General features: G+C 46.5%; 1 protein-coding gene across 2 annotated transcripts in view; it reads left to right on the forward strand.

The window, feature by feature from the left end:
• The window catches only part of Hs3st2 (heparan sulfate-glucosamine 3-sulfotransferase 2), an 83,407-nt gene extending 70,241 nt beyond the window's left edge, over positions 1-13,166 (forward strand). The window contains exons 1-2 of one of the 2 annotated variants that reach the window (XM_077106029.1): positions 10,152-10,193; positions 11,885-13,166. In XM_077106029.1, coding sequence (XP_076962144.1) covers positions 10,162-10,193; positions 11,885-12,503 — 651 coding nt within the window. In that variant the 5' untranslated portion in view covers positions 10,152-10,161 and the 3' untranslated portion in view covers positions 12,504-13,166. Of the gene's footprint in view, positions 1-10,151; positions 10,194-11,884 lie in introns of those variants that run through there. The other variant, XM_076840227.2, reaches the window with a different exon arrangement.
• The last annotated feature ends 352 nt before the right edge of the window (positions 13,167-13,518 follow it).

Raw genomic sequence — 13,518 nt, forward strand, 5'->3', positions numbered from 1 at the left:
ACCCGTTCATGGAGACAGGGGAGACCGTTGGCAGGTCAAGGAAAAATGCGTATTTGGAATATGTGTGGAGGTTCAATCCCCTGTCTCCCCCCTCCTAAAAAAAGAGAGAAAAAGAAATATGTATGGAGACCAAGAGCATGTGTTCCCGAAGCCAAAATAAATAATAAGTTTCAAAAGTATAAAGTGGCTGGGCGCGGTGGCACATGCCTGTAATCCCAGTGGCTTGGGAGGCTGAGGCAGGGGGATCGTGAGTTCAAAGCCAGCCTCAGCAATTTACTGAGGTGCTCAGCAATGCAGACAGACCCTGTCTGTAAATAAAATACAAAAAGGGGTGGGGATGTGGCTCCATGGTCCAGTGCCCCTGAGTTCAAACTTCTGTACCAAAAAAAAAAAAAAAAAAAAAAGGAGGAGGAGGAGGAGTATGGAGTGGGCAAACATCCCAGATGAGATGCCACAGAAAAGCCAAACGAGACCAACCAAAGGTGGAATTGGCATTTAGGGGTGTGTTCATGGAGAGCCACCTCAGAGCAGGATGGGACAGGAATCTGAGTGACAAATTGAGAATGAATGTGAGGAGGAAGCAGAGCCTCCAAGCTTTGGGTCAAGGACGTTGGCTGGCAGAACAGGAGATATATGGGTCTATAGTAAGGCGTGGTGGAGGTCGGACCGTGGGCTTCTTGAAAATGAAAAGACTTGAGCTAAAGCCGGGAAATCAAGGAGAGAAAGGGGAGCCCCATTTGTGGAGGGGACCATGCTTCCTGGTTTACAGGGGACTCTCCTGCTTATTCAGCTTAGACCTACAACAGACGGGGACCTCGGCATTACCTCACCCCAGGGGTTGCAGGTAAGGAAGCTGAGGTGACCCCAGGAGGCCAGGAAGTGGAAAGGAAGCAATTGGAATCCAGGTTTTCTGAATTCAAAGCATCCACAATCCCTTGCCCATCATCCATGAGCCATTTCCAATGCATACAATAAATATGCATCCAATACAGAATTCGTGCTTGTAGCACCAGCGCTGCCTTAATACCTTGCTGCTCCAATAGCAAGGACCAGCAGGTCAGCTCTACCATGGAGGAATGCAGGACCTCGGGCTCCTCCCTGAGACCTGCAGGATCAGACCTCCTGCCAGCAATGATTCAAAGGCACCTTTAAAGTGTGATAAGCGCTTGGCTTAAGGAATCCACTCCCAGGGAAGGGAGGCGGATAGGAGAAGCTGCACAGGCCAGACAGAGAAAGGGGGATATCAGATTTGCATCTAGTATCTCTATGGTCGGTCATAGATGGAGCCCGAGAAATTGAGGTCCAGTTGCCTGGAAACTTAGCAGAGCTATACAGGCAGCTGCAAAAACATTCATTCCACACCCACAATCACCTGCCTCCCTTCTGAGCCAGGTTCTAGAGAAAGGAGCTATGCACCCTCAGCCTGCCTGTCCTTGCTGCCCACTCACATCTCGTCCACGCCAAAGACGTTTCCTCTCCTCACTCCACTCCATAGGCCCTCTTCTTCCTAAACAGTACCAATGGAATTGTTTTAAAATAGCTTTCCATTAGCTAGTGTGTTTTGAATGACAAAGAATGCATGTTCACCACAAAGAGTGGGGGAAAAAATCCAATGAGCTCGGAAAGCTAAAGGTGACGATGAAGTCCCATTTTTACACTACAATCCATCTCAGATCCCCCAAGGTCGTTCACTGTTAAGGATTTATTGTGTATTCTGTTAGAGAGGCTTATGCCTATATACATTCGCATCTGTGTGTATATTTTGTATGCAAATAAGGACATAGTAACCCAAGCGCAACTTGTTTTATTCACTTTAGAATGCATCCTGGACTCCTTTCTGTGTCCATATTTATGTAGACCCACCTCATTTTATAACAGCCACATTAAAAAGTACTATATGACCTCATCAGACTCCTACTAATGCCACATGGGTATTTTAAAATCTTTTTTTTAATTATGAACAGTATTTTAAGAGTCAGGTTCATGCTAGCTGCTATAACAACAACCACAAACTCTCAAGGAACAGTTTTTGTCTTGCTCAACATAGTCCAGGGAGTCTGTTTCCTAAGTTGTAGAAGGTCTCCCGTTCCCCTGCTACTTTTTGGAGGTGTCCCATTCTAGGGCTATAGAGTCTTCTGGACTCAGTTAGTGGATCAGAAAAGACAACCAAGAGGACACACCTATTTGGTCACCACCTTTGCCTGGTTGTAGTACACTGCAGTTCTACTCACTTTCCCTGTCAAGAACCTGTCCCAGGCCAGGCATGGTGGTGCACACCTGTAAACCCAAAGATTCAGGAGGCTGAGGCAGGAGGATTGCGAGTTCAAGACCATCCTGGGCAACTTAGTGAGACTCTATCTCAAAATAAAAAGCAAAAAGGGCTAAGGATGTAGCTCAGCGGTAGAGCTCCTCTGGGTTCAATCCTCAGTACTAGGAGGTGGGAGGAGCAAGCCAAGGCCCCCATTCGGGTGCAGGGGAACTTGAGGAACCTAGCCTTGGGCTGGCAGCCATCTCTGGAACCACACTGTGAAGGGAGGAGCAGATCTCTTTGGTTGCTGCCTCCATCTCTTCAGCAGATGCTGCACCAAACATCCTTGTATGTGGACTTTTTTGCACTGGTACAAAAAAGATGAACTTCTAGAGGTGGCCTTGCTGGACCAAGGGGTGTGTTCACGGTGCATATTGATGGACACTCTCCCCACCCTCCTAGACCTGCATCGACTCACACTCCTACAGATATTAGGAGAGTGTTGATTCTTTACACTCCTGCTAAAATTAGCACTGTTAAAGTTTTTCTTTTTAAGTGTATTTTCCAGCCTTAGAGGAGAATGATATGATCTCATCGTGCTTTTAGTTTGCATTTCTTTAAATTTTCAGACATATTGAATAATGTCAAAAGACATGAAGTACAATATTAAAATTTTCTCATATGTTTATTTTCCATTTGTGGCTTGTTCTACCAATTCTTTCCTTGTATCCTGTGTTCCTATTCTCCACTGGCTGGTTCTCTTTTATTTACTGATTTGCAAGAAGTCTGAAAAATACAAATAAATATACACATATATAGATAAAAATAAGAAATCATCCCTCTGCGTCTCTAGTGTAAACGCTACAAATATTTTTCCAATTAGTTGTCTTCCTTTTATTTGATTTATGGTATTTTTCCATTCCAGAGACTTACCTTTTTATTTTTTTAATGTAGCCTCCCTTTTCAATCTTTTCCTTCATGTTTTCGTCTCATGCCTCGAAAGGCCGTCCTTGTGCCAAGATTAATTTTTTATACTCTCACGTTTTCTTCAAGTGCCGGAGTCACACTCGAATCCGGATTCTGCAACTGACTGTGTTGCTTTGGTGATTTACTGTAGCTCTCTGTGTCCTAGTTTCCTGAGCCCCAAAACAGGAACAGCGAGAGAGCTTGCTTGGTAGGGTTATTGTGAAGTTGGAGGGAGATGATTCATACCCAGAGCTTAGCACAGCATATGGCCTCGTCATTGCACAAGGAACTCTAGCTATTAGCTTCTTTATGTCCAGGGTTTATGGCACCTGACCATGTGTATGGCCAATGTCTGCTCCAATCCCATTTCTTATGGCCAGCAAGTGACAGGACTTCAGCAGAAAGGCATCTTTGATTCTAAATCCTAAGTGCATAACCGTCCATTAAGATATTCCACCGTCCTCTGTCCGGATGCATCACGCAGTGTCTACCTGTCAAACAGCAGGCCTCAAATTCCACGATGCAAAAGGTATGGGTGAAAGAACTGGATTTGCAAGCCAAGAGTCACAACAGGAGAGTCAGGGAGACAGGTCGTCCTGTCTTTTCACAATTACACTGAGAAGCCCAACAAGGGCCGCAATCAGCTGTGGGTTTATGGCCCGGGGAAGAAAATCTGCCCCCATACCTCCATCAATACCCTTTCCTATAGGACAATAAGAGTAGCCTTAACAGCAGGGGATAAGCAAATGGTCCCTTGTTTATTGACTGGGTTTAGGCACCAGCAGTTTACAAGAGTTAGCTGCCCAGCCCCTGGGGACCTATAGGAAACCAGGCTCAGGCCTAGACTCTCCTGCCAGGGGGAGGAAACTGTGAGTAACTGTGGGAGCTGAGTGCAGGTGCAGCCCCTCCCATGGAAGAAGGGCACCTCATCTCTTCCCGCTGCAGTTGGTCCACAAAGCTGTTATCCCCGTGAGCAAAGAGACTGCACTTCACTTATCTGTGTATCTCTGGCATATAGTAGGTGCTAAACACTTGCTCTCCTGATGAAAGAATCCACGAATGCATATCAAACCCAGGACGAGGCGTTGCTGATGTAGAGATGTGACATCCATGATCCCTGCTCTCAGGGACCTTACAGTCTAGGGGGCTGACAGACTCATTTAATGTGCCAAAGGGGTTAAATCTACAGTGGGTACCATGGAATTGCAAAGGGGTGATGCCCAACTCTCCTGGGCCAGGGTAGGGGGGGAGGCGATAATAAGGGCACAGTCTAAGAAGGCTTCTTGGTTGAATGTGATAAGCCACAGAGAAAAACTTTTGCTGGACATTAAGGAGGACTTTAAGCAAATAGGACAACATGTCAAAGGTCCCTTAGCATGAAAAAAATAGTCTTTGGGGGTAAGTACAGACTGAACCACGGTAGCCATGGACAGGATCAAAAGGACCACAGAAATCTCCATCAAGGACAACATCATGTGAGCAATGACAAATGACTGGTGGCGTTTAACCCGGATTTAGTGTTTTACTCCTGGGTCATATAAGAGTAAGGATTTGGGGCTGTGGACCTGGAAGGAAGCGGTTTCCTGATAGGGGACTCAGGTCTATGCTTAACTAGATAAGAATAAATGGCCGCAGGTGCCTGCCTGGCTCTCAGCTCGGCTCGTGGGAGTCTAGCGGGTTTACAGTTAAGATCCACTTCCTCGCAATACAGACTTTCCCCTCTTCTTCGCCTCCTCCTAATTATCCCTCTGGAGACCACAATGATTTTCAAGGAGACTGGTCGCCCAGTTAGGAGTTAATAAATCACCCAAGTCCCCCAGGCGGCTGGGGACTTTCACACATTGAGCAGGAAATGAAATCTTCCAGAGGATCCCATCAGTAGTCATCAGAGGCATGCCAGTTCTGGAAGTTTCTGACAATGGCCTACTCAGACAGTTTCCACACACGCACAGGACATCCCTTGTGTGGACAGCAGGGGCCGAGGGAGTGGTCTCTGCTCCACTGGGTGGGTAAATACAGGTTTAAAAAAAAAATAGAGTTTCCAGAGAGCCTCAGAAGCATGAGAGTATTGGGGTCTTTTTCTAGTAGATACCCCAGGATGTCTGATTTTTTTCCCCCCTTTAGAAGATAAAGCCTGGAGTTCTGAGGCAGGGGAAGAGCAGTTATCTCTGGTAATACACACAACAAGACCGCCTCATTTTCCAGATTAAAACCTTGGCTTTAGTTCTTTCCCTTCAAAAAATATTTTCTGAACCCCTACTAAGTGCCAGCTCCCTTCTGGGTACTGAGAATACAGCAGTGAACAAAACCAACAAGGACCCTAATTTATCATCTTTAGTGGAGGGTGGCACGGCCCCTAAACATACAAATATATTGTATTTCAGTGATGGGTGTGATTATATTACTTATGAGGTCATTTTTTTTATTATGATTAAGGTCGTACTTCCCAAAACCCCTCTGATCATCAGAATCATGGAGGAAGATTGTTAGGACTATAGATTTAAGGACTCTGCCCCCAACCCACAGAACGGGAAGGTACAGGGGAGAAGCCTGTGGATTATTTTCCCCCTGAGGCTCACCTGAGATGATCACTGTGCAACGCATCTTAAAGAACAAGTGGCTAAAGGAACACACGGTCCACACCAGCGGTTCTTAGCCCACCAGAATCATCTGGGGAGCTTTCAAATCATAGGTTCCCGGGCCCTGTGCCCAGAGTTTCTGATTTAATCAGTCTGGCTGGGGACCCAGGCATTTGCATTTCTCCAAAAGCTCCTCAAGTGGTCCTAGCCACACGGCAGAGCCTCCAGAGCCTCGGGCTCGGGCTAGGGACAGCGTGCAGGCGGTAAAACAGGAGTGGAAGGAGATGTGCTCCGACCTCCTCATTTGGAGGTTGCTGTGGAAGCCAGAGCTTGGATTCCTCTCTGTCTGTGAATCAGAGAAACTGTAGCCACGATAAAACCTTTAAAGTAACAAAAGTGACTCCCTCCAGGACCACCTGCCAAACCTTCCTTTGCCCAGGGCCAGAAAGCTACGCAAGAGCTGGGTGTCATAGACCAGCACTCAGCTCTGAGCACTCAGAACCATGCTGCCATTTGGATCAGTGTCCCCTAAAGGCACATGCATTTAGGCTTGGCTCCCAGCCCATGGTGTTATGGGAAGGTAGGGACTTTCAGAGGGGAGCCTAGTGGGAGGTCTTCTGGTCACTGGGAGTATGCCCTGGAAGGGGGCGTTGGGACCCCAGATCCTTCCTCTTCCTCTCTGTTATGCCATGAAGTGAGAAGCTTTGCTCCTCTGTGTGCTTCTGCCACACTGCGCTGCCCGCCACAGGTCCAGAAGCAATGGAGCCAGTCAGTCATGGACTGGAACCTGCAAAACCGGGAGCCAAGATAAACTTTTTTTCTTTATAAGTTGATTATCTCAGGTATTTGTTATAGTAATGAAGATCTGAGTAACACAGGCCACTACTCAGCAGGTACCTAATCTGACACTGGATCTTGGATCCATTCATTGAGCGCCTGTGGTAAGCTGGGCAAACGTCCTAGGAAGGCAAACATGAACGAGCAATATATCTAAGTTGGTAATGATCTGTTGATAGAAAAAGTAGCATAAATCTAGTGCGGCAGCACATGCCTGTAATCCCAACAGCTTGGGAGGCTGAGGCAGGAGGATTGCAAGTTCAAAGCCAGCCTCGGCAATTCAGCGAGGCCTTGAGCAACTCAGTAAGACCTTGCCTCTAAATAAAATATTTTTTAAAAGGACTGGGGATGACGTGACTCAGTTGTTAGATGCACCTGGGTTCAAACCCCGGTACAAAAATATAAATAAATAAATGTATATATAGAGACAGAGACCTCTGATCACCAGAATCATGGAGGAAGATTGTTAGAACTATAGATTTAAGGACTCTGCCTTGTGTGGCCGTTGTGGTTCACTCTAGAGATAAAGCTGCAAATAAGATACAGCCTGCCCTGTCTTCATGGAGGTTATAATCGAGAGAAGTGAGTATAGTTTCCTCAAAGGAGAAGAAGGCAGATTAAAAGAGAAGGGTACAAGCAACAGAAACCAATTCCGACTTAAAATAATAAGATGACATTGGAAGTCTGGAGGAAAAGGCAGGAACCCAAAGAGCAGTAGGGATTCGGCATCAGACACTGATGGGGAATCTCTTCCAGGGCCCCGCGTCTGGCTGAAAGAGCTCCATTTTTTCAGTCTAGGACACATTTTTAGTCTCTATGACACAACTGGCATTTCTTGGCCTCACTTCCATGGTGCACCCACTCTTCAGCCCACCAAGAGTTTGTCCAAAGTAGGAGTGGGGGTTCCTCCAAGAAAACTCTGGGGGCTGTGGCCAGATGTAGGGAAAATTGTGGCTGAGCAAGTTAAAACAACAGATGGGAGGTAAGTCCAAACAGTGGGCGCTAAACTATTCTTCCAGTAATTCAGAGAAAAGAAAAGAGGCAGAAACTTAAGAGGATTGGGGTGAGACAAAGGCTCAGCTGCTCACCAGGTGCTAGGAACTAGGAAGTAAAATTTAATCTGCAACATAAGGAGAAGGAACCTCCAGGCAGAGTTAATCACCCCACCCTCCGTGAGTACGTTTACGGAGCAGGGATGTGCACACAGAGTCTTTTGGCACACAGTCACCAACAGGCCTCGGTGTGCTATTCTGATGACCTATGGAGAACTGAATACTCAAGGGTTCTTGATGGGATGGTTCTTTGCTGCACACAGGAGACCTTTGGCTTCTGCGTGTTTGCCGTCCTGTTCTTACACTTTCGTATTTGTCATTTGGTTTTTGCAACTGAGGTGCCCCTTAGGAATCAGAACCGTGGAACTTCACTTTGGCGGCCGGCCTTGGACGGAATGACGTGCTACTCTGGAGATCAGGGGAATGGATGTGAATTTTCCAAATTGGCGACAAAGAAAGATGTTCACTCACGCTCCTGGCAAACATTCACAGCTCCGTGGTCGAATAAGCTCAGGAAGTGCTGCAACCACGAGTCTTTTCTTGGATTTTTGCGTGTGTGTGTGTGTGTGTGTGTGTGTGTGTGTGTGTGTGTGTATTTGAGGATATTGCAAAGAAATTTGTTTAACGGCCTGCAAAGTCAGCAACTTTGTGTTGGGGAGACCATTCTATCACCCCCGTAGGGTTTAGAAAGTTCTTAGAGTTTAAATGCCTGCTATCTATCTAATCTATCTCTGTGTGTAAATATACATACATATATGTATATATATTTACATATTTAAATATATAAATAAATGTATAAAATATATCGATATAAATATATGTATTTATAAAGTGTACCAAGGCCATCAAGTAATATAGCCAGAATCCTTAAAAAGTCCAAAGAATTCCAATCAAGTTCATTTGTGATTATTTTCTCATAAATACCTTTTAAAAAGAAATGTGCCTGATTCACTTTAATAGCACTATTAAAATTTTCGGCCCACAAGGGTCTATATCCACCTTGGGCCTAGAAGCAAAGCATCACTTGCATCAGCCTTGCACGGTGACTTTGAAGGCTCAAGGGACCAATGGGTGGGTTCCCAGTGGCTACTTATTTCCCAAGGTTGTGTTTTGCCCTCAAACTAGGATTTTTATCATCCTGGCTGCACATTACAACCGAATGAGGAGTTTTGTCTTTTTTCCCAATAAAATTGACTGGGCTCTGTCTTAGACAAATTGATTCAAAATACTTGGGGGTGGGTACTTTTTTTTTTTTTTTAACTCAGATGATCCAAAGTGAAGGCAGATGGAAAAACACCTTCCGCAATCCTCCTCCTCTCACTCCTAACGCTCTGGTTTCCCAACACCCAGGACGTCCGTCTTTCCACTCCTTGGGCATAGAGGTCCCTGGCTCCTGGTCTTCTAGTTTCTATGATCATCTGCACCTGGCCTCCCAGTTCTTGGACCACTTCTCCAAATGTCTCCATTTTCTCTTCCCTTGAGCAATGCTTATTAATGACCACACCTGGACCTTGTCATTGAAATGTTCGTGACTCTGAAGTGGTTAACTCTGGAATTTCATAGAGATTATGTTATAGGTTGCATGATGACCCTCCAAAAGAATATGTCCACTGAGATAGACCAGTGAGGATGAACTTACTTGGGAAAGGGGTCTACGCAGAGGTAATTAAGCTAAGGACCTGCAGATGAGATCTTCAGGGATTAGGGCGAGACTCAAATCCAACCAGGAGTGTCCTCTTAAGAGAAGAAAGTGGGAGAGAGGAGACACAGAGGAATGAGGGCGACCTGGGCAAAAAGCAGAGTGTGGAGTAATTTATCTATTGCCACCGGCAGCCACCAGAAGCTATTTTTAACAAATGCATTAAAGTTAGGAGCATTAAAGCTATCTCTCCTTCAGAGCTTCTAGAAGAACCAGCCCCAGCTAACAACTTGGCTGCAGACCTCTGGCCTCCAGAATTACTAAGGAATCAACTTACATTGCGTTCTGTTGCCCAGTTTACGGCTATTTCTTACGGCAGCCACACAAAACCGCACATTGCAACCTTGATTCTTTCCATGTTTACCACAGTCTCAAACTCATTTCATGTCTTATTCAAATTCATCTATGACCCTTTCAATTTCACCTTCCTCCATCCCTGCCCTGGATTCAATGAACAATCATTTCAATAGCGTCATCACCACCATTAATTCCTTGTGTGACTTGCTGTCCCAGTCCCTTAACAATGCACCAGGGCAATCTCTCATCCTTCCCATTTTTGTCCCTGGGTTGCCAACCAGCGTGGACAAGATTGCTGACCCTTACAAGCACATCCTGTGTATGTTTATCAATTCTAGCTTTAACTGAATCTTCGGCACTGCCAAATAATCTTAAATGTGTCTTTACAGGACTCCCCCGCCCCTCGCCACCCAACCATCCTTCACAGTAAATGTTCCAGAGTCTCATAATTAACCCTCAACCCTACTCCTGTCACCACCCTTAATGTCCAGCGAGTCTCCTGTTACACCAGAAAGGTATAAGCTGTCACATTTCAACTCTTTCAATCTTCCTCTCCGGAATCTTAAACCTGACCTCTATCTGTACCCATCCTGAACCCCTCCTGCTAGTCTCCGAGAAAGGCATATGCAGGGGGCTTACCTGTCCCCCTGTCCTCAGACCCTTCCACCTCCATCAAGGTCTGAAAGCACAGCTGGGAAGGAGACTTCAGATCCCCTACCTATAGCCCCCAACATCTCAAGCAGAGCCAGGAAATGAAAACAGGGAGAGAGAGGGGTTGTATTACCTGACTCTGACCCAGGTCCCAACCCACCTGGAGTTCCGTGCTTCTTCTAGCCCACATGAAGGATGTATTTCAGATGTCTTTCACAGAGGAAGATGTCAGACCTCATTTCTGTAACAGTTGCTATCCCTGCAAACCAAGCTTTTCTTTTTTTCATCCAGAAAAAGATTTTCTTAATGTATTTGTAAAAAAAAAAAAAAAAAATCTTTGCCAGAACAACATTCAGTGACTTACTTTTTATTTTTTTGAATATGTAAAAAATGCATTAGAAATTTCAAGCAGCGTAAAAGATTATACAATCAAAAGCAATTCACATTTATCCCCTGATTTCCTAGTTCTACACCCACCTCAACTTCCCTCCCTTGGAGCAACTTATCTTTACCAGTTTCTTGTGTATCCTTCCAGAGATAAACATGCTGGATCCTGCCTGTCATCATTAGAAACTATAATGTCAATCCTTGGGAAAAAAGGTGCCAGGACCCCCAGGGATTACTAAAATCCATAGAAGCTCATTATACAAAACGGTGTAGAATTTGTTTATAACCTATACACATCCTCTCGTATACTTTAAAGCATCTCCAGAATGCTTATGATACCTAATACAGTGTAAACGCTATGTAAATGATTATTATTATGCATTATATAAGGAATAATGATAAGAAACCTGTGCATTTTGAGTACAGATGCAGTTTCCCTGTAGTGTTTTCTATCTGCGATTGGTTGAATCCAGAGATGGAGAACGCACAGATTACAGAGAGCTGTTCTGTTGTATGTTGGTAATCCTCCCTCTAAGCGTGTGCAGAGCTGGGGATGTAACTCAGTGGCAAAGCACTCACCCAGCATGAGCAGAGCCCCATATTCAGTCCCGAGTGCCTCTCCCTGCAAAATACAGAGCTGCCTGACTCTGTTAATTGGCTATTCCATAATTTGTTTGACCCACACTGATGTATATTTAGGTTACTTCCAGTCCTCTGTGAATGTGTGTGTGCATACATTGAACTCAGGGGCACTCAACCCCTGAACCACATCCCCAGCCCTATTTTGCATTTTATTTAGAGACAGGGTCTCATTGAGTTGCTTAGGGCCTTGCTAAATTGCTGAGGCTGGCTTTGAACTTTCGATCCTCCTGCCTCAGCCTCCCGAGCCTGAGATGACTGACGTGCGCACCTACGCCTGGCTTAATGCCAGTCTTAAAGCAAACCAGTTAAAGACTTTTTTGTTTTGTTTAAAAAAAAAAAAAAAAAAAAACAAGAATTATGATGGGTTCCTCACCAGGTGAGAACCTCAAAGGTAAAAGACAGGAGAGGGCTCAACTGACCACTGGGCAGAGGCAGCTGATGGGGCAGTGCCTGCGCCCCCCACTCACCCCACCAGGGGAACCCTGTCTGACCACGTGTCCCCCTTCTCTCCCGCCCCCCCCCCCAGGAGCCTGATGCCCAGGACCCTGGAGACCCAGATCACGCTGGAGAAGACGCCCAGCTACTTTGTCACTCAGGAGGCCCCTCGGCGGATCTTCAACATGTCCCGAGACACCAAGCTGATCGTGGTGGTGCGCAACCCCGTGACGCGCGCCATCTCGGACTACACCCAGACGCTGTCCAAGAAGCCTGACATCCCCACCTTCGAGGGCCTGTCCTTCCGCAACCGCAGCCTGGGCCTGGTGGACGTGTCCTGGAACGCCATCCGCATCGGCATGTACGTGCTGCACCTGGAGAGCTGGCTGCGCTACTTCCCGCTGGCCCAGATCCACTTCGTCAGCGGCGAGCGGCTCATCACCGACCCCGCGGGCGAGATGGGGCGGGTGCAGGACTTCCTGGGCATCAAGCGCTTCATCACCGACAGACACTTCTACTTCAACAAGACCAAAGGGTTCCCTTGCTTGAAAAAAACCGAATCGAACCTCCTGCCTCGATGCCTGGGCAAATCCAAAGGGAGAACTCATGTGCAGATCGATCCCGAAGTGATAGACCAGCTCCGGGAATTTTATAGACCTTATAATATCAAATTCTATGAAACGGTCGGGCAGGACTTCCGATGGGAATAAGTCACCCACAGGCAAGGGTTTCCCCGATGGCCTCTTCCATGAAGTTCGATGAGACTCGTCCTCCTCTTTCCAACCCACAGGCTCCAGCCCATCTTGGAACCAGGACAACAAGAGGGTCCTGCCACTGGCTCTTACTGCTCCTGGTATGCCCATTCAATTCCAGAATCATTCTCCCTCCCACCCATCCGAGGCCCTGAGGAATTGCTATCAAGAAGCCTGGCTCTCCCAAGGATAACAGATATAATAAGTGGTGATGGTTCTGTTGCTGTGAACACAGCCGGCCGTCCCCGTCCCTGTCTACCCAGGAGTGGGGCTTGTGAATTCCAAGTGGCATGTATCTTCCCTCTGAGCTCAATTTCCCTGAGCATCCCTTGGTGGTGGGATGGGACACCGTCTTAGTAGCTCAATGAGAGATGGTAAAGCCAGAAGCATCCGTCTGGCCCCTCCTGGGAGATAGATAGACCCTTTGATGATGAAATAAGCCAGTGATTTCAAAAGCCTGCGTGGTCTCAACTGATCTGGAAGGACACTGTCTTTGAAAACCACTCTGTGACTCCTTGCTCCCTGTGGACAAAAAAGCACATAATTTTGCTGTTACGGGTACTTTCCTCACGCGAGCGTTCATGTTCAGCATGCGATGGAATCATGCTTGTCCATGTGAAATAAATATGGCTCTCTTGTGTCCTTGACGCTGAGTTCTTCTCTACACACCCATTCGTTTATTCAGCTCCTCCCAACACAAGGTGCACCGGGGCCTGAGGACGGGCTGCAGCTTTTTGCTGCTGTGACTAAAAGACCTGACAAGAACAATTTTAGAGGAGGGGAAAAAATTATTTGGGGGCCCATGGTTTCAGAGGTCTCAGTCCGTAGACTGAACCCCCTCGGGACTTGAGGTGAGGCAGAACATCATGGCAGAAGAGTGTGGCAGATAGAAGCAGCTCACATGACAATCCACTTGCCAGATGCAAAATATATACCCCAAGGACATGCCCCTAATGACCCACCTCTTCTAGCC

This window comes from Callospermophilus lateralis, chromosome 19, assembly GCF_048772815.1.
Source record: "Callospermophilus lateralis isolate mCalLat2 chromosome 19, mCalLat2.hap1, whole genome shotgun sequence".
NCBI lineage: Eukaryota > Metazoa > Chordata > Mammalia > Rodentia > Sciuridae > Callospermophilus > Callospermophilus lateralis.